The 27511-nt window shown below is 44.3% G+C and overlaps 1 protein-coding gene and 1 pseudogene across 3 annotated transcripts in view; both read left to right on the top strand.

The window, feature by feature from the left end:
* Positions 1-27511, top strand: part of CCDC3 (coiled-coil domain containing 3) — a 203978-nt gene that overhangs the window by 30906 nt on the left and 145561 nt on the right. The window contains exon 1 of one of the 3 annotated variants that reach the window (XM_055352334.2): positions 21774-21898. The exons of the other annotated variants lie outside the window; for them this stretch is intronic. Within the exon in view, the coding sequence (XP_055208309.2) occupies positions 21816-21898 (83 nt within the window). The 5' untranslated portion in view covers positions 21774-21815. Of the gene's footprint in view, positions 1-21773; positions 21899-27511 lie in introns of those variants that run through there. 3 annotated transcript variants of the gene reach the window in all.
* Positions 1759-12974, top strand: LOC109028456 (large ribosomal subunit protein uL18-like; annotated as a pseudogene).

Genomic DNA, 27511 nt, shown 5'->3' with positions numbered 1-27511 from the left:
TTTCTCCATGTTGGTCAGGCTGGTCTCGAACTCCCGACCTCAGGTGATCCGCCTGCCTCGGCCTCCCAAAGTGCTGGGATTACAGGCGTGAGCCACCACACCTGGCCAAGATTAATTTTTATACTTCTTTCATCATTTGATTAAACCTTCAGCTTTACCTGATCTAATTCAAAACAATCCTTCAAGCCTAGGAAAGAATTTACATTTCTACGCCTTCTTATCAACTTTTGCTAAAAACACATCTTACTGTTCTTATACACCTCACATGTAAATCTATTTCCAGTAGTTTCAATTACATGTTATAATGGTAACTCCCAGCAATTTTTAACTTTTATGTAGAACCTAGTAAGTTGTTATAATTATGTACAAGTTGCAGCCAAGGTTTGACTCCTTCCAGCAAAATTAAGGGTGTGGTTTATTCCATATGTCTGTAGGCCTCACCAGTTGTGAAGCAGGCAAGTCAAACTGTTCTCAAAAACCAAAAAAGGCAGTTTATAACCTTAAAACATTTAGCAAACCTAATATCTGACCTGCATAATTGAGATCACCTATTTACATTTTGATGCCATCTGCATTTTACCAATAAATGCTTTAAGGCTGCTTTTATTTCTCGAGGATTGAAGTCATGTGAACTGAAAGGTACCACAGCTTTTATCTTCCCTTTTAAAAAATATTTGATTCAAGTGCTTATCCTCTTTTAAGTCAATGAAGTAGAGCTCTTTTTTATAGACATCACATACACGACACATATTTAACTACACAGGCAGAAGAAAATGCAGTAGCTGTGAAATTTTTCGTCTGCCAATCTCCTAATTGGATTATTGGCTTCCAGGTGGTGCCCTGTAAGAGACAGGGCCAGAAAAACATGGAGCTTTTAAGGCCTAATAAAATAGGCATGACTGGGAGGCAAAAACAGATTTTGAGAGGGATATATCTGCATTTAATTCCCGGGGTTCCATGAGAAAAACAGGGTTCTTCCCAAAACGGGGTTAGTGGCACCTTGTCTGTTTTTCCCAAGGAGTCCCATGCCCCCAGGAGTTATCTTAGGGCCTCTCATGCATACATTAAGAGTGACAAGGCAAAATGGAGAAAAATAATTCAGTCTACTGAGAAAAAGCCCTTTTCCAGCAAAGAGATCCAAGAAAACAAACAAACAAAAAACATGAAGACCTTTTAAATATACTTATAACTTGGATATCCACTTTTAATTAAGCTGAGTGCTCTTTGAGAAAAACCTTTTAACTGCCTTATTACCCAACTAGCCGTGCCAAGTGGCCAATATCTCTGGCTTTCAAACTTTGCTAAAGGTGATGTCCCAGGTGCTCAGAGAAAGGAAGATAAAAGGCGGTTCGTGGAGGGGAAAAGAATCAGCAACAGGTCATGCAGATATCAAACCAGAAAGGACTTATTCCCTAAGCCAGGATTGAACCCTGCCGCCATTGTAAAATGGTGGAGGCTAAGACAAAACATTGCCACGTGGTTACAGGTCATGCTCCCTAAAACAAGATGGAGGCCCGCAGCAAGGTTTGCTACTCACCATACAGAAAGTCATGCAAAGCCCACAAGACTGGCTACAGCTTAAGACCAACCTCACAAATCCTTTTTCATAATTAAAACTTTACAGAGAATATAAACAGTGATCCTTATTCCTGGCCTGGTAAAATGTCTTCAAAAAGGAAAAAAAACCTCTCACTTAAAAGTTAAATGCTGACAGGGTAGAGAAAAGGAAAAAATAGTTTAAAATGCAGGGTTGGAAAGATGCCTGGGGAAAATACCTCTTACTCTTATACAAATGGGTTCCTCCGACAGGGAGAGAAACTTAATTGCTGTCCACCATTGGGCACCCTTGGGCCGTGGGCCATGCACCCCAACCCTGGCTGGGAGGGGAGCGGGAAACCCACCATTCGCCAGTCTATCTCGCAGGTGCCTGCAGCCATTGGGGTGAGGGGGTGTGCAGTTTCCTCTACCCTCAGAAGAAGTCCAACGACAAAAAGGCTTGGAAGCCAAAGGGGAAAAAGATTTTTTGGTTCACATCTTACCCACCCCTCTTCAAGCCCCACACCTAGGAGCCAAAATGTTGCAGAATTTTGCTCCTTAGTTCAGCTAAAACTGGGCTCTAGCTTGTCAGAAGACCAGGAGAATTATATGTAGACACATTGAAGGGTGGGCAGAGGAGGGTTTTATTGGGCGAAAAGGGAAAAAAAGAAAAAAACTCAGCAAAGTGAGGTGGTTTCCTGCTAACAAGTCCCCCACCTCACAGATTGAATCCCAGGTCACCACACAGGAACTGAAGAGCCAGGCTCCTCCCCCTGCCTGTGGCTCCACCCCGTTCCCCCAGTGCACGTGTGGGCAGGCTCAGACGAGGCCCTGGGCAGGTTCCCTCATCTGCACAAAAGCATCTGATGTCAACACTTGTGGGGTGGGTCGGAGGTTCTCTGGGGACACTTTTATCTGCCTAGGCATTTGGCTGTCTCATCATGGCATACAAATACTATAGGTTTTGCTGTTTGCCTTAATTCCAGTGATCTCACAACACTGGTGCCCAAAACTAAACATCTCTTTCTTCCAGGAAAATTGATTTCTTACAAAAGAATATTACAAACTGTTACAAGTTTGAGCTTAATTATAAAATCTGTGGAGAGGTGTGGTGTGTAATTCAGATTATTCCAATGAAGCAGTCAAAAAATATCTGCTAAAACATACCCTGGTAAACCAGTGGCTCTCAAATTTGTGGGCTAAAGAATCACCTGATTAGCTGAGCGTGGTGGTGCATACCTGTGGTCCCAGCTACTCAGAGGCTGAGGTGGGAGAATCACCTGAGCCCGGGAGGGCGAGGCTGCAGTGGGCCAAGATCGTACCATTGTACTCCAGTTTGGGCGATGGGAATGAGACCCTGTCTAAAAAAAAAAAAATCACCTAGGGTGCTTGTTAAGCTGCAAATTCCTAGGCTCAACTCCAGACATTCTAATGAAAGGAACTGGGGATGGAGCCCAGGATTTTGCATCTTAATCATTTCAGATGATTCAGATGCAGAAGATTCAAAGACCTCTTTTAGAGAAACATTACCCTAAGCAAGGGCAGAGTTGGTCAGTTGCAGAGGTCTTCCAACTCACTTCCCATTCATTCGTTCACTCATTCTTTCCTGAACTTACTAATTCAATAAACATTTATAGTGCCCTATCATTGTACACGGTGATGTGGACTTGGTAATGTAAAGAGACTCGGTTCCTGTCTGGACGGAACTTATATCTAATGGCTGATATATATATATGACATTGATGTATGATTGACAGCATCACGTGGTAAGTATTGAATGTGTCCATACATGCCAAAGAGAATGTTGCAGGGATTTAGAAGGAAGTTGTGTCAACGTGGGTTCAAGTGGGCAGGAATGGAGGAGCTATTCTGTGGAGGGGGTGGGACATTGCCTGGGCCCTGACTGTTGAGGAATGAGCAGGATATCGAAGAGAAGGAAACAGCATTAGCTTCATATCGTAATTATTAAGCAAGAACGTTCTTAATATCCATAAGCCTATACTAAAGATAGAGTGGCCAAGCATGCCCAGGATTAAAACTATAATCTCATTAACTACCTTCCAAGGAGAAATAAAGAATAAGAAGTGAGAAGTTCCTGAATCAGCAACATCATCTCCTTGTTTTTTCAATATTCTGATGCCCATTGGACCATTTTTATGCTAACAAGTTGATCAATAGTAGGATGTTTTGATGTGACATGTTTATATAGTATTGCTTTTCTCCTAGGTCCATATCTATTTCATCCAGCTACTTCCAAAAAGTTAAAAACACTAAACGTAAGATCCTTGTAGGGTATAAACAATTAGCACTCTAGGAAGATTAGGACTGTTTGAAACCAAGAGAGGCAGATTAATCTAATTAAAAATTACTTCTTATTTAACAGAGATCTGTATTCATTAAGACTTCTACTTAGACATACTATTTTTAGCTATATTTTGCCAATCCTATTACATGTGTGAAAAATAAATAAATCTCGGAAATCTTGGGGCTCCAAAATCACTAAGCTAAAGGGGAAAGTCAAGCTGAGAATTGCTTAGGGACAACCTGCCTCCCACTCTATTCAAAGTCATCCCTCTGCTCACCGAGATAAATGCATATCTGATTGCCTCCCTTGGAAAAGCTGATCAGAAACTCAAAAGGATGTAACCATTTGTCTCTCATCTACCTGTGACCTAGAAGCCTTCTCCTTACTTCAGTTGTCCTGCCTTTCAGGACAGAACCCGTGTACGTCATTTATTTATTTATTTATTTGTTTATTTGTTTATTTATTTATTTATTTATTTGACAGAGTCTCATTCTGTCGCCCAGGCTGGAGTGCAGTGGCCCCTGATCTCGGCTCACTGCAAGCTCCGCCTCCCAGGTTCACGCCATTCTCCTGCCTCAGCCTCCCCAGTAGCTAGGACTACAGGCGCCCGCCACCACACCTGGCTAATTTTTGGTATTTTTTTAGTAGAGATGGGGTTTCATCGTGTTAGCCAGGACCAGTGTACATCTTACATGTATTGATTGCTATCTCATGGCTCCCTAGAACGTATAAAAGCAAGCTGTGCCCTGACCACCTTGGGCACGTGTCGTGAGGATCTCCTGAGGCTGTGTCACAGGCGCATGTCCTCAAGCTTAGCAAAACAAACTTTCTAAATTAACTGAGACCTGGCTCAGATTTTCAGGGTTCACACATGAAAGAAATTTTATGTAATTTATTTCGTGAAGACCAATTTCTAGCTGTCCAGCTACTGTTACATTTCATGTCTTAATCTGTAAAACAGGTTTAATAGCCCCTGACTCAGAGAGGTGTTTGAGGATGAACTGAGAGGACAGTTGTGATTGAGTTTTAAAACCCATGCTGGCCGGGCACAGTGGCTCACGCCTGTAATCCCAGCACTTTGGGAGGCTGAAGCAGGTGGATCACAAGGTCAGGAGATCGAGACCAACCTGGCCAACATAGTGAAACGCTGTCTACTAAAAATACAAAAATTATCTGAGCATGGTGGTGTGTGCCTGTAGTCCCAGCTACTTGGGAGGCTGAGGCAGGAGAATCACTTGAATCAGGGAGGCGGAGGTTGCAGTGAGCCGAGATCGCACCATTGCACTCCAGCGTGGCGACAGAATGAGACAATGTCTCAAAAAAAAAAAAAAAAAAAAAGACCCACACTAAGAATGAGTGTAAGTTATGAGTTTTCCAGCCATTCTAAAATCTTCCTCGGGATAAAAAGCAGGATCGCAGAGAGCTAGAACATACAATTCTACCTCATCCCAGAACTTGCAGGATATTATATTAACAAGGAAGGCTTCCCAGCCCTTCTTGTAAATACCTTACAAAGCATGCAAGCCAAAATACTGAAGCATTTGTATCCCAGAGTTTCCATGAGTTTGTAGAGAGGTGGTACATCTGGTGGCACAGACTCTGGCGCTGGGCGACTGGGTTTTTAATCTTAGATCCATTCGTTACTATTTACGTGGCTTTGAAGGTACTGAACCTTGATGTGCCTTAGTTTTCTTATCTGTGAAGTAGACATAAAAAGATTGTTGTGATTCAATGAATCCATAAACATCTACACACATAAAGCATTCCTATCTGCCCCTAGAGAAGGTTGTGTTAGCTGTTGTCATGAGCTCCGATGTTAAGGAAGGTACCCAAGGGCATGACAGTTTCAGTTTCATGGAGTGTATAGGAAGACTGGAGATGTATTGATACATACATAAAAATCAAATAGAGGATGGAAAATTAGCAGGACACCATGCCTAGAACAATTATTTATATTGTAACCACCCAAGGGGTTCACCTTGCCCACTGCCTAGACAGAGCTGATAATTCAAGACAGGGGAACTGCAATAGAGAAAGAGTAATTCACACAGAGCCAGCTGTGTGGGAGACCAGGGTTTTGTTATTACTCAAATCAGTCTCCCCGAGCATTCGGGGAGCAGAGTTTTTAAAGATAACTTGGTGGGTGGGGGGGGTAAGCCAGTAAGCCAGGAGTGCTGATTGGTCAGAGATGAAATTGGTAAGCCAGTGAGCCAGGAGTGCTGATTGGTCGGAGATGAAATTGGTAAGCCAGTGAGACAAGGGTGCTGATTGGTCAGAGATGAAATTGGTAAGCCAGTGAGCCAAGGGTGCTGATTGGTCAGAGATGAAATCGCAGTGAGTCAGCTGTCTTCTTGCACTGAGTCAGTTACTGGGTGGGGGCCATAAGAGCAGATGAGCCAGTTTATTGATCTGGGTAGTGTCAGATGATCCATCAAGTGCAGGGTATGCAAAATATCTCAAGCACTGATCTTAGGAGCAGTTTAGGGAGGGTCAGAATCTTGTAGCCTCCAGCTGCATGACTCCTAAACCATAATTTCTAATCTTGTGGCTAATGTTAGTCCTACGAAGGCAATCTAGTCCCCAAGCAAAAAGGAGGTCTGCTTGGGAAAGGGCTGTTACCATCTTTACTTAAACGATAAACTAAGTTTCTCCCAAAGTTAATTCAGCCTACCCCCAGGAATGAACAAGGATAGCTTGGAGGTTAGAAGCAAGACGGAGTCTTGCTTATCGCTTTAGATAAGCTTTCACTGTCTCAGTCATAATTTTCCAAAGGCAGTTTCAATATCATCTCTTATAACAGAAAACATTTAAGACTGTTTGTAAGAATGCATATATAAAATAGTGTGGCACAGGTTTAAAATATGAGAATAGTAGAAGTAGGAACATTAAGGAGGACTGGAGAAGAATCCAGTACAAAAAAAGCATCCCATGGCATCTTATGTACATACAATGAGTGGGCCACATGGTTGACTCTAAGCTTTCTAGCAACCATTGCAAAAGGGAAACTCAGTCAGTCAGTCACAAGATAAAAGCAGGCCAATTGTTCAGGAAAAGCACAATTATTCCTTATATTAAGACTGAGGACTAAGCTCTGATTTTTTCTTATCTTGCCCCAATTCTTATCTAAGGGGTCTGGGGAGTCATGCCCTACAAGCCATAAATTCTCGTCAGATGGGTTTTATTTAACCCTACATGTTGCTACTTACTTTCCTTTCTGAATCTGGCATGACATTATGTGGCAAAGAAGAAAATCAAAATATTTTACCCCAAAACATGGTTCTTTGAGTATTTTGATATGGCCCTGCAAAACTGTCCTTTCTGGGGGGTGGGGGGGGGGGGGTGGAAATTTACATCTCTAAAGAATCTCTGTTAACATAGCTAGATCTTTTTCTTCCAGGCCCTCCCAATCCTGAGGAGATTAACTGAGAGTCTAGCACCTTCTAAAGGTCTGAATAGGAAACAGTTGTCATCTGTTGTCTCTAAGGGCAGCCACTATGAGACTTCAAAAGAACCTCAGTCTCCACAATCTTTTATCTGAACCTGAATATTTCCTTTCTATTGATCCCAGGTCTTTAGACAAACTCAACCAATTGGCAGCCAGAAAATGTTTAAGTTTATCTGTAGCCTGAAAGCCCCCAGCCCCATTCCTTTCGAATTGTCCCGCCTTTCTCCACCAAACCAGTGTACTTCTCAAATGTATTTGATTGATGTCTCATGCCTCCCTAGAATGTATAAAACCGAGCTGCACCCTGACCACCCTGGGCATATGTTCTCAGCACCTCCTGAAGGCTGTGTCATGGGCCATGGTCATTCATATTTGGCTCAGAATAAATATCTTCAGATATTCTACAGAGTTTGACTGTTTTCGTCCACACAAGACCAGAGGGGATGCTCCCAGCCATCACCTTTGAGATGAGGCTGACTCATGTAATAAACAACATCTCTGATATGTTTTCAGCAGATGAACCAGTGTTTTACAGAACTGCTTCCCATACTGTTAGGTAGATCATCACCGGAAGCCCATTCCAGTAACAGCAGTTCTGTGAGGAGGTGGAACTGTGTGTTCCAGCTCTCTGCGATTCTGCTTTGTATCCTCAGGAAGATTTTAGAATGGCTGGAAAATCCATAATTTATACTCATTCCTACGTGCTTGGGTTTTATAACACAATCACAACTGTCCTCTCATTTCATCCTCAAAAACCTCTCTGAGACAGGGATTATTAAGACTGTTTTACAGATTTAGAAACTGAATCCAAGTGTGGTTGGACAGCTGGAAAATCATGGAACAAGGATTTAATCCTGCTAATTCCCAATCTAATCTTGGGCCATGCCTTTATTACCAAACCTCTTAGAGCCCTCTCTTCCTTGAATTTTTTCACTCCATTAAAATCTGATTTTTATATCAACACCTCTGTTGAGATTGCTATTATAAAACTCACAAATGATATTTTTATTGTCAAACCCAGTAACCCCTTTTTTTCAGCCTTTAAAAACAAAATTTGAACCCTAGGTGTGGTGGCTCACACCTGTAATCCTAGCACTTTGGGAGGCCAAGGAGGGAGGACTGCTTGAGGCCAAGAGTTAGAAACCAGCCTGGGCAACATAGCAAGACCCCTGTCTCTACAAAAAATTTAAAAATTAGCCTGGTTTGGTGATGTGCATCTGTGGTCCCAGCTACTTGGGAGGCTGAGGCAGGAGGATTGCTTGAGGCCAGGAGTTTGAGGCTGCAGTGAAGCATGATTGCATCAGTGCACTCCAGCTTGGGCAACAGAGTGAGACCCTGTCTGTTGTTTACAAAGATACTTTTTGGCATTCTGTTTTCCTTTGGCCTTGGGGACTCTTGTTACTCCTGATATCCCTCCCACCTCTCTGATGACTTCTGCACCTTGGCCTTTATACGCAACTCCTCTCCAGCCCACATCCCAAATGCTGGCACTCCCTGAGGGTCCATCTTTGGTCCTCTCCTCTTCTTACTCTATGCAGTTTTCCCAAGACAGCCAATCCCCTTCCCTGAATTCAGACGCCATCTTGAAAGCACGAATTCCCAGACACACACAGCAAGGTCACGTCTTCCATGGGGTTGAGTTCCAAGGTCTGAGGCCGAGGTAAAAATAGCATTTTCTCACTGTGAGATTTGTTTGTTTTGTTTTGTTTTGTTTCTGATGAAACAGCTGGCTCAGATTTGGAGCCATTATGTAGAAAAACAATGTTTTTTGTTTTTGTTTTTGAGGTGGAGTCTCACTCTGTTGTCAGGCTGGAGTGCAGTGGTGCAGTCTTGGCTCACTGCAACCTCTGACTCCCTGGTTCAAGTGATTCTCCTGCCTCAGCCTCCCAAGTAGCTGGGATTACAGCCCGCCATCACGCCCGGCTACGTTTCGTATTTTTAGTAGAGAGGGGGTTTCACCATGTTGGCCAGGATGGTCTCATCTCCTGACCTCATGATCCGCCCTCCTCGGCCTCCCAAAGTGCTGGGATTACAAGCGTGAGCCACCGCGCCCAGCCAAAACAATGTTTTTTTAAAGGTTGGAATTTTACTCAGAGAGTTCACAACGTGAGAATGCACAAGAGAAATGAGGCCATCGGAGGAACAGCAGATTCACACCTCCCATTTCGTGGTCAGTTTAGAGCACATAGCCATGAAGTGAAATGGCAGAAAAAAAAACTTCAGTAATTTTTCCTTTCTCCCTATGATTTATTTAGGAGCAAGCCCACACTGTGAATTTGTGTGTTAACGATGACTCTGTTCATCTCCGCCCCATTTCTCACTGTCTACCTTCTAGGCCTTTCCCGTTTGGTTGTCCTGCAAGATTTCAAATTCAACATGTCCAATATTTCATTTATTGTCTTTAGCTCCCATCCCGTTTTAATTAGATGTAGCAAGATGTTCACTCAATATTGTTGCTATAACAAAGATACTCCCAAATTTTAATGCTTAACCAATAAAAACTTATTTCTCATCTCATATCCAAAGTAGGTGTTCTAGGGCAGGAGGCAGGAGGTGAAATTGGGGAATGAGAGGTCCGCTCCGCAAAGTTGTTCAAAGGTCCAGACTGAAGACTCTGCCATCTTCCATAGGTGGCTTCCAAGGTTGCCTCGGTGTCACCCGGACAGGAGAAGGGAACAGAAAAGAGGATGCAGAAGGGCGTATCTAAATTTTAGCATCCCCCTTATGAAGTGTGCGTATGCCAGCAATAAGTCTACGGTATGGGAGGGAGCACAACACCAAACTTTGGTGGACAGTTTGTCTGCCACACTCCCTTCCTCCCTGTTTCTCATCTGTCCTTCCATCAGTATTTCCTGTGTTTTGTTTTTTTCTGTAAAATGGGCCAATAATAGTACTCTCCACAGGAGTTGTTATGAAAATTGAGATAGTGTATGTGAAGCAATTAGAATATGCCTGAGTCATATGGATGCGCCGTAGTGTATGAATGATAATGGCTATTAATTAGCTGCGGGACTTCCTCAGCCACCCAGCTGTGCCAAGCTAGAAACTCTCTTCCCTCATCATCCACCTCCAAACAACAAGTCCTGCTTGTTAATTTAAAAATTCATACATATTTACTTTTCTTTAAATGCAAGTAATAGGCCTGCAGGTCTCTGTCAAGCCACAGATGCAGGTCTCTGTTCCACAGGGTGGGGTTTGTTAAAGTTGTTAAAAATAAGGCCTGCTTTAAGAGATACCAAGTGAAATTTAGAAGACGACGAGAGGGTAAAACGGATTACTATGCCCAGAAACGCTTGGTGATGCAGGATAAAAATAAATACAGCACACCCAAATACAGGATGATAGTTCGTGTAACGAACAGAGATATCATTTGTCAGATTGCTTAGGCCGTATTGAGGGGGATATGATAGTCTGCGCAGCATATGCACACGAACTGCCAAAATACGGCGTGAAGTTGGCCTGACAAATTACGCTGCAGCGTATTGTCCTGGACTGCTGCTGACCCGCAGGCTTCTCAGTAGGTTTGGCATGGACAAGATCTATGAAGGCCAAGTGAAGGTGACTGGCGAAGAATACGATGTGGAAAGCACTGTTGGTCAGCCAGGTGCCTTTCCCTGCTATTCGGATGCAGGCCTTGCCAGAACTACCACTGGCAATCACGTTTTTGGCACCCTGAAGGGAGCTGTGGATGGAGGCTTGTCTATCCCTCGCAATACCAAGTGATTCCCTGGTTATGATTCTGAAAACAAGGAATTTATTGCAGAAGTACACCAGAAGCACATCAGGGGCCAGAATGTTGCAGATTACATGTGCTACTTAATGGAGGAAGATGAAGATGCTTACAAGAAACAGTTCTTTCAATATATAAAGAAAAATGTAACTCCAGACGTGATGGAGGAGATATACAAGAGAGCTCATGCTGCTATACGAGAGAATCCAGTCTATGAAAAGAAGCCCAAGAAAGAAGGTTTTCACATTTTTTTTTTTTGAGACAGAGTCTTGCACTGTCATCTGGGCTGGAGTACAATGGCGGGATCTCAGCTCACTGCAACCTCCGCCTCCCTGGGTTCAAGTGATTCTCCTACCTCAGCCTCCTGAGTAGCTGGGATTTACAGGCACCCACCACCACGCTCAGCTAATTTTTTGTATTTTTAGTAGAGATGGGGTTTCACTGTATTGGCCAGGCTGGTCTTGAACTCCTGACCTTGTGGTCTGTCTGCCTCGGCCTTCCAAAGTGCTGGGATTATAGGTGTGAGCCCCCGCGCCCGGTCAAACCAAACAATTTTCTATGAGGATTTTTCAGATAAAGACAATAAACTTATTGACAGAAAAGAAAAAAAGCAAGTAATAGATGATTCTGATGTGGAAATTATAACATATGGATTTAGATTTTTTTTTAAGAAAACAAAAGAAGAAACACTGTCCCTGAGGGATCCAATGTGTTTATATGGCTTCACCTGCCATCTTGAAAATGGTCACATATGACTATGGAACTGGATTGGAGCTCCCAGCTGGAAGGAATCGTGAAAAGTCTTCTTGTCCCCTCATTATTTTTAAATTTTTATTTTTTTTTTAAGACAAGGTCTCTCTCTGTTACCCAGGCTGGAGTGCAGTGGCAACACCATAGCTCACTGCAACCTCAACTCCTGGGCTCAAGCAATCCTCCTGCCTCAGCCCCCTGAGTAGCTGGGATTACAGGTACACGCCACCACACCTGGCTATTTAAAAAAAATTTTGATAGAGATGGGGTCTTGCTGTTGTTGCCCAGGCTGGTCTCAAACTCCTGGGCTCAAGCAATCCTCCCGCCTCGGCTCTCCAAAGTGCTGGGATTACACGCAAGAGCTACTGTGCCGGGCCTGTCCCCTCATTTTAGAACTAAGGAAACTGCAGCCCAGATAATGGCAAAGTGGGGCCTAGGACCCAGGTCTTTTGACTCCAGTCTTGCCTTCCATGATACTCAGCTGCCTGAATTAATTAATTCCACAGAAAGCCAAAACCAACCATACAACTCCTCTCCCTTCCTCCTCACAATTTTTGTTTGGTGTCTGTTAAATGGAAGTGGCTGCTGCATGAATTTCCTCTAATCTCCTATGGTTACCAAACCGATGAAAATTCTAGAGTACTAAGTTCTGATTCTTCTAACCTGGTTACTCTGACCCCAAGCCCAACCATAACCCAGTCCACCTCCCTGCTTTTTATTCTGAGCAGCAGATGGCACTGTGTCCAAGTCTGGAAAGATGCTGTCTGTTTGCAGGGAAAGTTGGGGGAAATGCATTCAATCTTCCTGCTAAACACTCCTATAATTTTCTTGAGGCGCTCGCCCTCCTCTTCCCAGGCTTGAGTGTGATCTGTGTGCTAACAGGCACAAGTAACACTGTCAATATGTGTATAATGTATGTGGTTCCGGACGAGTGGGCTTAGACTGCTAGTCCATCACAAACTTGCTTCCTCTCCTTCCTGGGCACACAGCTGGACTACATTTCTCGGTTTCCAACAGAGTTAGATTTGGCCGTATGTCCAAGTTGTGGCCAATAAAATGCAAGAGGAAGTGATGTGCGCCATTTCTAGGCCCCATCTGTAAACTCACACACTCTTTGCCCTCCACTAGCTGATGTCAGTGCCCAAATTGACCTTGGAGATCATGGGCTGAAGATAGTGGAATTGCGACCACCTTGGGTCCCTGAATGACTGCATGGAGCCAAGTCCCTGCATTGACTTGGATCTACGTTGGGCTGTTACACAAGTTTAGAATTAAACTGTAATGTGTGAAGCCACTGAAATTTTTTTGCAGTAATTTCCCTACCACAACTGATACACAGATTAACTGATGAAACCCTAATGTCCTATGTGATATTCCTGTAGAAAATATTTCATAGGAAGTATCCATGTTTCTGCACAATAGGGATTTCTTTCTCCATATGAGACTCCAAACAGGTTCCCTGTCAAAAGGGGTTGTAAAGACCTCCCCACTCCAGTTGTTTTAGCAGGCAAAGGACTTGATCTGCAGACTCAAAGGCAGGCAGCTAGCAAGGAGAAAGCACAGTAGCTTAGGAAAAAGAGAGACTGTAGCATGTGGTCAAATTTGTTTATGAGTAAAGCAGGTAACCAGGAATTTGCCAAGCATTTTGGAGTGAATTAAATCCTTCAGTGAAGATAAAGGTACTGTAATGAGAACTATTCAGGTTGGAAGAGTGTCTTTAAAGCTAGCCACCAACAATTTCTCACCTCCCTGTACACATGTTTCTCTTACATCAAGAGGTGGATTCTGCCTGTAATCTCAGCACTTTGGGAGGCTGAGGCAGGAGGATTGCTTCTGCCCAGCAATTTGAAACCAGCCTAGGCAACATAGCCCTGTCTCTACAATTTTTTTTTTTTAATTAACCAGGTATGGTGGTGCATGCCTGTAGTCCCAGCTACTCAGGAGGCTGAGATGAGATCACTTTGAGCCCAGGAGTCTGAAGCTGCAGTGAGCTATGATCATACCTCTGCACTCCAGCCTGGGTGACAGAGTGAGACCCTGTCTAAAAAAAAAAAAAAAAAGAAGTGGATTCTGTTCCCCACACCCTTGAATCTGGGCTTGAATGTGACTTGCTTTTGCTAACAGAATGCAGCTGAAATGGTGCTGTGCCAGTTCTGGGCGTAGGCAGCTTCCACTCTCTTGAAATCCTGTTGCCTTGCAGAGAGGAAGTCCCTGTACCCTGTGGAGGAAGAGAGGCCTTGATGGAGACAACCCAGAGGCCAAAGGCCAGCACCACCTGCTTGGCATTGAGTAAGTCTTCATGATGTTTGGGCCCCAGCTGAACTCCACTTGTTTGCAGCTGCCTGCATAACCACAATCCACACCACATGGGGCAGAGCTGTTGATCTGAGGTCAGTGCACCCTCAGAATCATAAGAAATAATAACTCCTTGGCTGGGCGCAGTGGCTCACACCTGTAATCCCAGCACTTTAGGAGGCTAAGGTGGGTCGATCACCTGAGGTCAGGAGGTTGAGACCAGCCTGGCCAACATGGTGAAACCCCGTCTCTACTAAAAATACAAAAATTAGCCAGTTATGGTGAGGGTTGCCTGTAATCCCAGCTACTTGGGAGGCCGAGGCAAGAGAATCACTTGAACCAGGAGGCAGAGGTTGCAGTGAGCAGAGATCACACTACTGCCCTCCAGCCTGGGCAACAAGAGTGAAACTCTGGTTCAAAAAAGAGAGGAGCGGAGAGAAGGGGAGAGGAGAGAGCCATGTTACCTGACTCGGGTTCCAGGGCTTAACTTTTCCCCTTGGCATAATGAGTTTGAAAGGTCCTGAACTTTCTTTTTCTTTTGACACCCATGACTGAGTCTGTTAGGCCAGGGGGTACCCAAAGATCATCGAGATGCAATTTCTGCCATCATGGAGCTTGTAGCCAAGCAGAGGGAGACAGAAGTGCAAACAAACAGCGAGTTTTTGGAATTGCTACTGAGTGGGGGACAAAAAAAATGGAAGCAATCCACTTTGAAAAGCTTAATCTGAGTTGGGAAAATGAGTAGGATAGGATGAGTAGCTGAGGGGATTGCAGAGAAGGAGCAAAACCAGTTCAGGCGGAGACAGCTCAAGTACAAAGGCAGCCCGGAGTGGCCCGATGAGGTGATTGGAGGGAATGCAGATTGTTTGCAATAGCTGGGCTGAGAGGAGGCAGACCAGGTGAAGTGTGCCCCTTGCCAAGTTTCCTCTTTTTTTTTTTTTTTTTTGAGACAGAGTCTCTCTCTCTCTCTGTCACCCAGGCTGGAGGGCAGCGGCCCTATCTCGGCTCACTGCAACCTGCGCCTCCTGGGTTTAAGCGATTCCCCTGTCTCAGCCTCCCGAGTAGCTGGGATTACAGGCGTGCACCACCATGCCAGCTAATTTTTGTATTTTTAGTAGAGATGGGCTTTCGCCATGTTGGCCAGGCTGGTCTTGAACTCCTGACCTCAAGTGATCCACCCACCTCAGCCTGACAAAGTGCTGGGATTATAAGAATTTCCTCATTCTTAACGTGCGTGGCTCACTACTGCCTTGTGATGCTCTGTGCCACATGGTGCCAGATGACACTATGAGCTGTGTACCTTCACCCCTGCCCACATGGCTTATCAGGATCAAACGAGGCAGCTCACTCATCCATTTTGGGGTGAGCAGTGTACAAATGGAGCATCAGGCTCAGGTTTTAAGTGACAAATGAAACAAATGTGCCCTCCAAGGTTCATCAACATTCCTCACTTGGAGAACTGGTTGTCTTTTGTATCACCTCTGGTTTTCATAAGAAGCTTGAATTTGAGTTCTTTGTACATTTTATTTTATTTTATTATTTTAGAGATGGAGTCTCACTCTGTTGCCCAGGTTGGAGTGCAGTGGTGTGATCTAGCTCACTGCAGCCTCAAACTCCTGGGCTCAAGCAATCCTCCTGAGTAGCTGGGACTATAGGTGCATGCCACCACACTTGGCTAAATTTTAAATTTTTTCGTAGAGATGGGGTCTCACTAGGTTGCCCAGGCTGGTCTTGAACTCCTGGTCTCAAATGATCTTCCCACCTCAGCCTTCCAAAGTGTTAGGATTACGGGCATGAGCCACTGAGCCCAACCCCTTTGTACTTTTATTACGTAAGTCAGTGGTTGTCACATATTTTCATCTTCCTAATTTTAACCTTCCTGCCTACAAGAACAAAAACAAAAAAGATTATTCTACCTTCAGTCTTTTTAGTTGTTTGCATTAGAGGAAGGAAAAATGACTTTTCTTATTCCTCTGAGGTTGGAGAGGAAAAATCCTTTTTCCTGACCCCACCTCTTGCTTTTTGGGACCAGAAGTATCCAAAACTGGATGTGTAAGAAGATCCATTGGAAGGCAAGAAAAAAAACATTGGAACTTCTAGGTGTGTGTGTGTGTGTGTGTGTGTGTGTGAGACAGAGTCTCACTCTACTGCCCAGGCTGGAGTGCAGTGGTGCAATCACAGCTCACTGCAACCTCTGCTTCCTGGGTTCAAGTGATTCTTCTGCCTCAGCCTCAGGTCATGAGCTGGGATTATAGGCATGCACCACCACATCTGGCAAATTTTTGTATTTTTAGCAGAGACAGGGTTTCACCATGCTGGCCAGGCTGGTCTCGAACTCCTGGCTTTAAGCGATCCGCCTGCCTCGGCCTCCCAAAGTGCTGGGATTATAGGCCTGAGCCACCATGCCCAGGATGCCTGTGGGTTTTTTAATTGGAAGAACTGTTAACATGAGATCAACCCTCAACAAAATTTTAAGGGCACAAGACAGTATCGTTAGCGATAGGTGCAGCATTGTACAGCAGATCTCCTTGTGTTTGCTTTCTAATCTAAGCTGCACTTAATATATCGTCCATACATATGAATAAGTTATAACTGAACATATGTATGTAATAATTAATAAAATGGAATAGAATAAAACAACGTACCTGATCAAATCAGGTAAGCCATCAACAAAGCTTGGAGATGTTTTTAAATTTTGAGATAGGGTCTTGCTCTGTTGCCCAAGCTGGAGTACAGTGGTGCAAGCATAACTCACTGTAGCCTCAAACTCCTGGGCTTGAGCGATCTTCCCGCCTCAGCCTCTGAGTAGCTGGGACTATAGGCACGTGCCACCACACCTGGCTAAATTTTAAATTTTTTGTAGAGACCGAGTCTCACTATGTTGCCCAGGCTGGTCTAGACTGCTGGCTTTAAGCAATCCCTGCTTCTCAGCCTCTCAAAGTGCTGGGATCACAGGTGTGTGCCGCCACGCCCGGCCAAAGTTTGGAGATTATACTGCCCTAGTAATTTGCACCTTCTAGGCTTCTCCTGAAGTCCCATAAAAGGGGCCCTCCTATCTTCATGCTTAGATGAGCAGCTGCATACACAGCTTCTGCAGAAGGAACCCAGGAGAGGAGTCCTCTGTCATCCCTAGTGCCATAGCATAGTCATGAGCTCCAGGCCACTTCTGCATTGTCCTGTCCAAGCGGAAGTGCTCAGTCCAGAAGTCAGCTCCCTTTCTGGTTCAGAACTGTTCCCCCAATCTGTTGCCTTTATCACAATGCTCCCACCACCCTCCATGCCCCTTCCCTTCACTCCTGGGTCTGGGACACTGATTCTCACCTGTCCCAGGCATACCACCCCCAGCCCTCCTGCCCCACGCTCTAGCAGTCTGCCCCTCCTTCTACCCCAGCCTTGCCCAGACTTTAGATATTCCCCAGCCTTGGTAACATCTGAAGTCTGTCCTTAATATACCAGTGTCCCACCCGGGGACAGTGTTACTCTGATTTTGAAAGAAGAGTAATTATATCTTCTGTTACAATAGTAATAGTAGTGACAGCTGCCATCATACCTGCTAGGTGCCCTGCACTTGATGTGATAATCTTCAGTGTGCATGGTGACTTTAAGGTGAATGACACTTTAGAAATGAAACAATTGAAGCCCAAAATCTAAGCTGGGATTTGCACACGAATGACCCACCTGCCACCAAAGCCTAAATCTTCCTGCCATACCTCAATGCTTTTCTGACCACCCCTGCAGGGCCTAGGGTGGTGGGTGTTAGCTTATGCTAAACCAGCGCTGGAGTGGCCTTGCTGGGTAAGAAGTAATCCCTCTTCCTCCCCACTAATTTGCAGGCTGTGACCAAAATAAATAAGATAGAATAGAGTAAGTCAGTTGGAAATACTTGAGGCTCCTTTGGGGGCAGAATCTGAATAATAACTCAAAGGAATCCCAAAGGATTAGAGCTTTGTCTAATCTGCTGATGATATTTAGACACAGAGCTCACACCTATGATCCCAACACTTTGAGTGGCTAAGATGGAAGGATGGCTTGAGACCAGGAGTTTGAGGCCAGCCTGGGCAACATATTGAGACCTGGTCTCTACAAAAAAAATTTTAAAAATTAGCTGGGTGTGGTGGAGTGCACCTGTAGTCTCAGCTACTCAGGAGGCTGGGGTGGGAGGATCACTTGAGCCCAGGAGGTTGAGGCTGCAAGGAGCTGTGATCTCACCACTGCACTCCAGCCTGGGTTACAGTGAGACCTCATCTGTATTAAAATAAAAAACAAACTAAAACGTAATGATAAAGAATAAATACAGGCTGGGTGCGGTGGTTCACGCCTGTAATCTCAGCACTTTGGGAGGCTGAGGTGGGTGGATCACAAAGTCAGGAGTTCAAGATCAGCCTGGCCAACATGGTGAAACCCCGTCTCTACTAAAAATACAAAAATTAGCTGGGCATGGTGGCGTGTTCCTGTAATCCCAGCTACTCAGGAAGCTGAGGCAGGAGGATTGCTTGAACCCAGGAGGCGGAGGTTGCAGTGAGCTGAGATCGCGCCACTGTATTCCAGCCTGGGTTATAGGGCGAGACTCCGTCTCAAAAAAAAAAAAAGAATAAATAATCCAGTGATTACTATTACCAGTTTTCTTTAAGCCTAGGCCCAGCCTTGGCCCATGGCCTCAGCCCTTGGATTGATATGGCTTATTTAGGCATTTAAAGGTCGACACCTGCCTCCTGCTGTTTAATTCCCTGCAGTCTCACAGATTCACCAATTACCAAGGAGAAAGACTGCCTTCCTTGTGCTATGTGTAAATGAGGCTTCCTTCAGCACAGACACACACACAGGCTGCAAATGGACCAGCCCTGCCCCCAATTCCACACCCATGGCCACAGCAAAGAATGCTGTGTTCCCCTTCCCCAGCCCTCACACCCAGGTTAATACCTGGGCTCACACCCTCAGCCCCACACCCAGGTTAATACCTGGGCTAATTTCATTTTTTCACTTTTTGGGTTTTCAGATGTACACCCCAGAGGAATCAAAATGACAGATTTATGTCACATTGTGGGTCTGGATCAGAAAGCACCCTTGAGCAACACTTTGATTCTGTGTTTCTTCCCGTCCTCAGCTACTTCTTGGAAGAGCAGTGGAGAGAAAAATATTGTTTCTTTTTCTTGGGAAATTGGCAGAGGCATGCTGAAGAAATCAGCTACAGCTGTTCTCCACACCTGCATAAATTTTTAATAAGAACTTAACACACCCACCCTCCAGAAAGGGTGGTCTGTGGTGTCGATGGTGTTGTCTCTCCTAGGGCTCTTCTGGGCAGCTTTCTCTGAGACCTGGAGAGCGAAGAGTCTATTTCCATCACATTTCAGCTGCCAAACTCCCCTTTAAACGTAAGTAAGCCATTTGATTTCTGCTGCCTTTGTTTTCCCATAAAAGGGCGTTTAAAAAAATATAATTCTCCAAGAAATCTCTAGTTGTTTTGAAATAAAAAGCTACTTTTCGCTCTTGATCTCATTTCTTCCAGCTATTCTCTGCTTTGCCCTCCTTGGTTTGTGGAGCCTCATACAAATTCATTAGTACTTTTCCAGCGTCACAGGTTGGAACTGAGGGTTCCAAAGAGCAAAATGCATTTTGGCTGAAGCAGAGCCAGGAATCCATGTTGTTTGACATTGGCGCCATCCAATTCACTTGTTCTGAATAAGGGAATAAAGTTAATATTTATTCCCTTCATGATTCTTGTATTTCAAGAAAAAAAAGTGCTCTACAGGCTTTTTTCTCCCAGCAGGTGCTGATTGATTTGTTTGAATTTTGAGCTGCAATCAAGGATGGAGAATCTAACTGATCTCCTTGTTCACCAAATATTTATGACTTGTGCATAGAATATTGACTAATCTCTAATGTGCAGTCTTCTTGATGAAAAGGGAAGGGATAGCTGGGGCTCATTATTGTGTCTCTTCAGTGGATTAGAGAGATTAGATGCCTAAGATGTCCCAAAGCCTGTATCAAGTCAGGTGATCTGATCCTCATTCCCATGAACAACTTAGGAGGCCTCCCTCTCCAATTGTGACACTTGGAATTTGTATGCTTATCTTCATCATGACTATGTAGCCAACTCTTGGTGTTGTGCAATGAAAAATGGAAAATTTAAGCCAGATGATTAAAAAAAAAGACCACGTGGCTCTAGGTATAATGAAAGACAGGCATATGTTTTCAGACACAATCTCCCTCTCTCTTACACACACTCCTTACTCTTAAATATTGGGGTTTTTTACTTTACTCTGCATCTAATTTTAATCCCTTCTCAGCTGGCACCATACTATTGATGACCAGGGGACCCACAGGGACAGCTAGCGATGTGCCAAGTTGACTCATCTGCTTGTGGAGGTAACACTTAGGAAACACCTTCAAGTTCCTGTGTGCAGTGGGTGTTGCCCAAAGTCAATATCATGGAAACCTCCCAATTATATGAGAGTCTCCATCTAAAAGTGAATGGCATCAATAGGAAAGTAGCATTTTCTGAATAGGTAACAGAATCCATAAAGTGCAAGTGTAAAAGGAAAATAAAAACTTGGGACCCTGGCCAGGTGCAGTGGCTCACACCTGTAATCCCAGCACTTTGGGAGGCCGAGGTGGGCAGATCACGAGGTCAGGAGATCAAGACTATCCTGGCCAACACGGTGAAACCCCGTCTCTAGTAAAAATGCAAAAAAATTAGCCAGGCATGGTGGTGCACACCTGTAGTCTCTGCTACTAGGGAGGCTGAGGCAGGAGAATTGCTTGAACCTGGGAGGCAGAGGCTGCAGTGAGCTGAGATCGCGCCACTGCACTCCAGTCTGGCAACAGAGCGAGACTCCGTCTAAAAAAAAAAAAATTGGGACCTCAATTCACTCTGCCAAAAGAAAAAAAATTAAGTTTAAAGCAGAGTCATGCAAGAAGCTACCTTTTCTTTTGTTCCTAAGATAGCTACGGATAAAATATAAAACATCCCCCACAGATAGTTACTCTAAATTCACCTTACGTTGCGCGCGAGGTGCATACATAATTGACTATTCCCCTACTTGCTCCTTTTCTCTTGCAACGTGTGGATTCAGTCATGTGACCATATCCTTCCTCTTTTCCCTCCAGCCTGCTTTCCCCCTTTAAGCCCTCAAAATCGTCTTTGGAGAAAGGCACAGACCACAGACTGTTTCTGGGACTCCATGTTTATTTCTTCCCGGCGCGTCCCTAACCTTGGCAAAATAAACTTCTAAGTTGATTGAGACCTGTCTCAGATGCTTTTTGGTTCACACAAGAAAACAAACCGATCTCAGGCCTTAGTCCCTGTGGAGAGCTTTAGAGAGGCCCATGGCTAACAGGAATCGCCCAGGTCTCATAGGGAGGGCACGGATGGAGATCCAGCTTGCAGTTGCCAGGACCACACCGGGCTCCGGAGCAGATTACTGAAGTCTCTTTATATGTACCCAGGCTTTCTGTGTGAAAGAGGGAGGCGGGAGGGGAGAGCCAGGTTAGTTTGGGAAATTTTGCATTACACAAAATTAAGCAGGTTTCTTTAGTCTTCGCTATGCAGATTTTATTGTGAATCAGTAAGAGGCAGAAAGAATAGAAAGCTTTCCCCAGACTTTTTGTCCTGAGAATCCCTTTTTGCTGGGGATCTCTAACATTTCAAAGGGCACTGTGATCCACAAAGCCCAGGCTGGAGAGAGCCACCCGGAGATGTCAAGGAAGCTCCAGCTGCCAGTCCCCAGCTCCATGGAGTCTCACCTGCCAGTTTAATGGGGACTTTCCAAACCCATGGGCTTCAAATTTGGGTACCCCTATCTTCAGGGTCACAAGAGGACTTTCTAAGGCTATACAGGTACATGGTTTTTGTTCTTTTTGAATTCTAGGTCCACAATTTCCATGCGTTCTTTCCTATAATTGTTCTGGTGAGAACTGAATGGCGATGAGCCATTGCCGCTGAATGGAGTCTCTCTGTTCTGTCTCCTCTTCCGTAACAGCTGTTTCATAAATGCAAAACATCCCTCACCCTCTCTCATCTTACTAGGGTGCATTGCCCCAGGGTGAACAGATATCTGGGTTGCCAGACAAATTGCTGGATTGGCTTCTTTTTTTTTTTTTTTTTTAGAAAGCGAATGATTCTATTGACGAAGTAATAAATCTTTTTGCAGATCAGATGATTTCTAATTCTTTGCTTTCATGAAATTTGAGAGGAGACCTAACTGAGTTGTCAGAGAATTAGATCATTAAATATTTTCGATGATAGATCACTGTATCTGAAGGAGCTTGAGTAATAATTGATACTGCTTGATAAAATTGCTTCCATTCTTGTCTACTTCTTCTCCTCCGCCTCCCCCTCCCCCTCCCCCTCCCCCTCCCCCTCCTCCTCCTTCTCCTCCTCCTCCTCCTTCTTCTTCTTCTTCTTGTGACGGAGTTTCGCTCTTGTTGCCCAGGCGGGAGTCCAATGGCCCAGTCTCGGCTCACTGCAACCTCCGCCTCCCAGGTTCAAGCAATTCTCCTGCCTCAGCCTCCTGAGTAGCTGGGATTACAGGCATGCCCCACCACACCTGGCTAATTTTTTTGTATTTTTAGTAGAGATGGGGTTTCACCACGTTGGCCAGGCTGGTCTTGAACTCCTGACGTCCGGTGATCCACCTCAGCCTCCCAAAGTGCTGGGATTACAGGCATGAGCCACCGCACCTGGACTTTTTTTTTTTCTTTTTTTGAGACAGGGTCTTGCTCTGTTGCCCAGGCTGGAATGCAGTGACGCGATCACAGCTCACTGCAGCCTCATACTCCTGGGCTCAAGGGATGCTCCCAACTCAGCCTCCCTAGCAACTAGGACTACAGGTGTGAGTCATCATGCCCAGCTAATGTTTTTATTTGTTGTAGAGATGAGACCTCACTATGTTGCCCAAGCTGGTCTCTAACTCCTGGACTCAAGCAATCCTCCTGCCTTGGCCTCCCAAGGTGCTGGGATTACAGGAATGAGCAACCGTGCCCAGTTTATGTACTTCTTTTTTTGTTTTGTTTTGTTTTGGAGATGGAGTCTCACTCTGTCACCCAGGCTGGAGTCCAGTGGCACGATCTCAGCTTACTGCAACCTCTGCCTCCTGGGGTTCAAGTGCTTCTCCTGCCTCAGCCTTCCTGAATAGCTGGGATTTCAGGTGCATGCCACTGCACCCGGCTAATTTTTGTATTTTTCGTAGAGATGGGGTTTCACCAACTTGGCCTGGCTGGTCTTGAACTCTTGACCTCATGATCCCCCCATCTCGGCCTCCCAAAGTGCTGGGATTACAGGCGTGAGCCGCTGCTCCTGGCAGCTTATATACTTCTTTACATGAAAAAAGTTTCATAGTGCTTACGGTAGCCATAGCAACAATAATTGTAAAATGAGAAAAATGTTGATGAGGACCCTGCCTATTTTAGTAAGAAGTGGAATGAAGAATAGTTTCCCCAATAAAATTCTAATTTTTTAGTTATGTATATATATTTTGTTTGTTTGTTTGTTTTGAGGCAGAGTCTTGCTCTGTTGCCCAGGCTGGAGTACGGTGGTGCAATCTTGGCTGACTGTAACCCCTGTCTCCCAGGTTCACGCGATTCTCCTGCCTCAGCCTTTTGAGTAGCTGGGTCTACAGGTGCGTGGCCTTATTTTTTGTATTTTTAGTAGAGACGGGGTTTCACTTTGTTAGCCAGGATGGTGCCCTTGTGATCCGCCTGCCTTGACCTCACCAAGTGCTGCGATTACAGGCATGAGCCACCGCACCCAGCCAATAATTTCTTAAAAATATATTTGTTATTTTGATAAATTGCATATTAACACTACCTATAATGGTAATTCAGTCCAGAGAGATTTCTTTGATACCTGGAGCCATACGGTCACAGAAAATTTTAAAAATTAATTTCAGTTTATATGCATGCTTTTGTCGTAGATAATTATGAGTGGTCAATAAAAGAATTTCAGGCATTGAATATATCATATTAACATAATATAATGCAGGGAAAGTAGAATGGAAATACAAGTTTAAGCAGTAAATGGAGTAATTTTTTACCTGTTAAAGATGAGCTTGTTTGTGTATATTTAAATTGAATTATGTTTGATATGAAATTGCTATGGCATTTAGATTCCATGGGAAACATTTTTAGAAGTCATGTAAGAGCTTTCCTTTTACATCATAGATGACACAAACAAATGGAAAAACTTCCAATGCTCATGAATTGGAAGAATCGATATGTTAAATGGCCATACTGCCCAAAGCAATCTACAGATTCAACACTATTTCTATTAAACTGGCAATGTCATTTTTTTTCACAAAACTAGAAAAAAAAAACTATTCTAAAATTTATATGGAACCAAAAAAGAGACATCACATTATTAGACTTCAAACTAAAATATAAAGCTGCATAGTACTGGTACAAAAACAAACACATAGACCAATGGAACCGAATAGAGAACCCAGAAATAAGGCCACACACCTGCAGCCATCTGATCTTCAACAAAGTCAACAAAAATAAGCAATGGGGAAAGGACTCCCTATTCAATAAATGGTGCCGGGATAGCTGGCTGTCCACATGCAGAAGAATGAAACTGGATCCTTACCCTTCATGTAGAAAAATTAACTCAAGATGGATTAAGGATTTAAAGGTAAGACCTTAAATGAAAAATCCTAGAAGAAAACCTAGGAAACACCATTCTGGACATTGGTCTTAGGAAAGAATTTATGACAAAGTCCTCAAAAGCAATTGCAACAAGACCAAAAATTGACAAATGGGATCCAATTAAAGGGCTTCTGCAAAGCCAAATAAACTATTAACATAATAAACAGACAACCTACGGAATGGGAGGATATTCACAAACTATGCATCTGACAAAGGCCTAATATCCAGAATCTATAAGGAACTTAAACAATTCAACAAGCAAGAAACAATAACCTTATTAAAATCGGGCAAAAGACATGGGCAGACACTTCTCAAAAGAAGCTGTACAAATGGCCAACAAACATATGAAAAAATGGTCAACATCACTAATCATCAGAGAAATGCAAATCAAAACTACAATGAGATACCATCTCACACCAGTCAGAATGGCTATTATTAAAAAGTCAAAAAACAACAGATGCTAGCGAGGCTTCAGAGAAAAGGGAATGCTTATTTACTGTTGATGAGGATGTAAATTAGTTCAGCTGTAGTGGAAAGCAGTTTGGAGAGTTCTCAAATAACTTAAAATAGAACTACTATTCAACCCAACAATCCCGTTACTGGGTGTATATCCAAAGGAAAATAAATCATTCCACCAAAAAGATACCTGCAATCATATGTTCATCACAAGCAATATTCACAATAGCAAAGACATGGAATCAACCTAAGTACCCATCAATGCTGTACTGGATAAAGAAAATGTGGTACATATGCACCAGGGAATACTACGCAGCCAGGAAAAAGAATGAAATCATGTCCTTTGCAGCAACATGGGTGGAGATCTTTATCTTTATGTCTTTATTGTTGTGTCTTTTTAATTTTTATTTTATTTAATTTTTTGAGACAAAGTCTCACTCTGTCCCCCCTGGCTGGAATGCAGTGGTGTGATCACAGCTCACTGCAACCTCCACCTCCTGGGTTCAGGCGATTCTCCTGCCCTCAGCCTCTCGAGTAGCTGCGACTATAGGCGCACATCACCACGCCTGGCTAAGTTTTGTTTTTTTAGTAGAAGCAGGTTTTCACCATGTTGGTCAGGCTGGTCTCAAACTCCTGACCTCAAATGACCCACCTACCTCAGCCTCCCAAAGTAGCTGGGATTACAGGCGTGAGCCACCATGCCCAGCTTATCTTTGTCTTTGTCTTTGGTTTCATCTTTATGTCTCATGGACATAAGGATGGTAATAATAGACACTAAGGGCTCCTGGGTCAGGGAGAGGGAGAGGGATTAGGCTTGAAAAACTATGGAGTACTGTGCTTACTACCTGGATGACAGGATCACTTGTGTCCCAAACCTCAGCGTCACACAAATATACCCATATAACAAACCTGACATGTACCCCCAAGCCTAAAATAAAAATTGAAATTATTTTTTAAAAGTTTTCCTTTTAAATGTTCAATATTTGCAATTATCAGAAGTTATATCCTTTCTATGTAAACTTATGAAGGAACATTTGAGATGTTAACTTAAATAGGTGTGAGAAGCCATGCAGTTTTCTTTTTCTCTTTTTTTTTTTTTTTTTTTTTTGAGACAGTCTCCCTCTGTCTCCCAGGCTGGAGTGCAGTGGCGCCATCTCGGCTCACTGCAAGCTCCGCCTCTCAGGTTCACACCATTCTCCTGCCTCAGCCTCCCGGGTAGCTGGGACTACAGGCACCCGCCACCACACCCGGCTAATTTTTTGTATTTTTAGTAGAGACAGGGTTTCACCGTGTTAGCTAGGATGGTCTCAGTCTCCTGACCTCGTGATGCGCCCGCCACCACACCCGGCTAATTTTTTGTATTTTTAGTAGAGACGGGGTTTCACCGTGTTAGCCAGGATGGTCTCAATCTCCTGACCTCCTGATCTGCCCGCCTCTGCCTCCCAAAGTGCTGGGGTTACAGGCGTGAGCCACCGCGCCCGGCTGAGAAGCCATGGAGTTTTCGACCATTATTTTAGAAGGTAACCAAGCAGGAAGTTGAAGGTCTCTGCATCCAACAGCACATAAGAAGAATTTAAAAGTAGGTATTCGGAGATGACAACATTTGGCTTCCACCAGGCTTTGAGCTAGTCCCACATTGCTTTCATACCTGATAACCAACCTCATCGACTGGGCCATGGGACCACCTTATGGAAACTGTCCTGTGGGGCTCTCCTGCCCCTCATTCCCTGACTCATTCTTGCCTCAAATCCCAGAAAGCCTCAGAAAGTAGAAGGTGAAATGTTGGTCCTAGTTCCCAAGCCCTAGTCTACCCACCAACCATCCCAACAATTAGCAATGATTTGCAGATTTGCAGTTTTCAAAGTGTTTTCCTCTCCTTTCTCTCCTCACTGCTACCTGCTGTGATAGGTGAAGAAATTGGAGCTCGGAGGATTTCAGTGATTTGCACGGGATCACACAGCAGGAAACGGCATCGTTAATATTTGGATCCAGGCTATTGGTCTTCAAACTCTATGTTTCATCCACGACATCTCATTGTTTCTGGGGAGTCTTCTTTTAGACAGAGGCCAAAGCGACTGGGATCTCCTGAGTCTGGGGAGCCCATTCAGCACTCTTAGGGAGATGGTGGTGAGTGGGTGTCCCTGGTCTCTTCTGGGAGCCTCCATCAAGATTCTCTGCCAGGGCTGGGCACGGTGGCTCACACCTGTAATCCCAGCACTTTGGGAGGTTGAGGCAGGTGGATCACTTGAGGTCAGGAGTTTGAGACCAGCGTGGCCACCAGCTGGGCATGGTGGCATGCCCCTGTAGTCCCAGCTACTCGGGAGACTGAGGCAGGAGAATCACTCGAACTGGGAGG

The sequence above is a fragment of the Gorilla gorilla genome, chromosome 8 (assembly GCF_029281585.2).
Source record: "Gorilla gorilla gorilla isolate KB3781 chromosome 8, NHGRI_mGorGor1-v2.1_pri, whole genome shotgun sequence".
Classification (NCBI taxonomy): Eukaryota; Metazoa; Chordata; class Mammalia; order Primates; family Hominidae; genus Gorilla; species Gorilla gorilla.
Note: the sequence above shows the minus strand (reverse complement) of the source record. Positions and strands in the feature narration are given on the sequence as shown.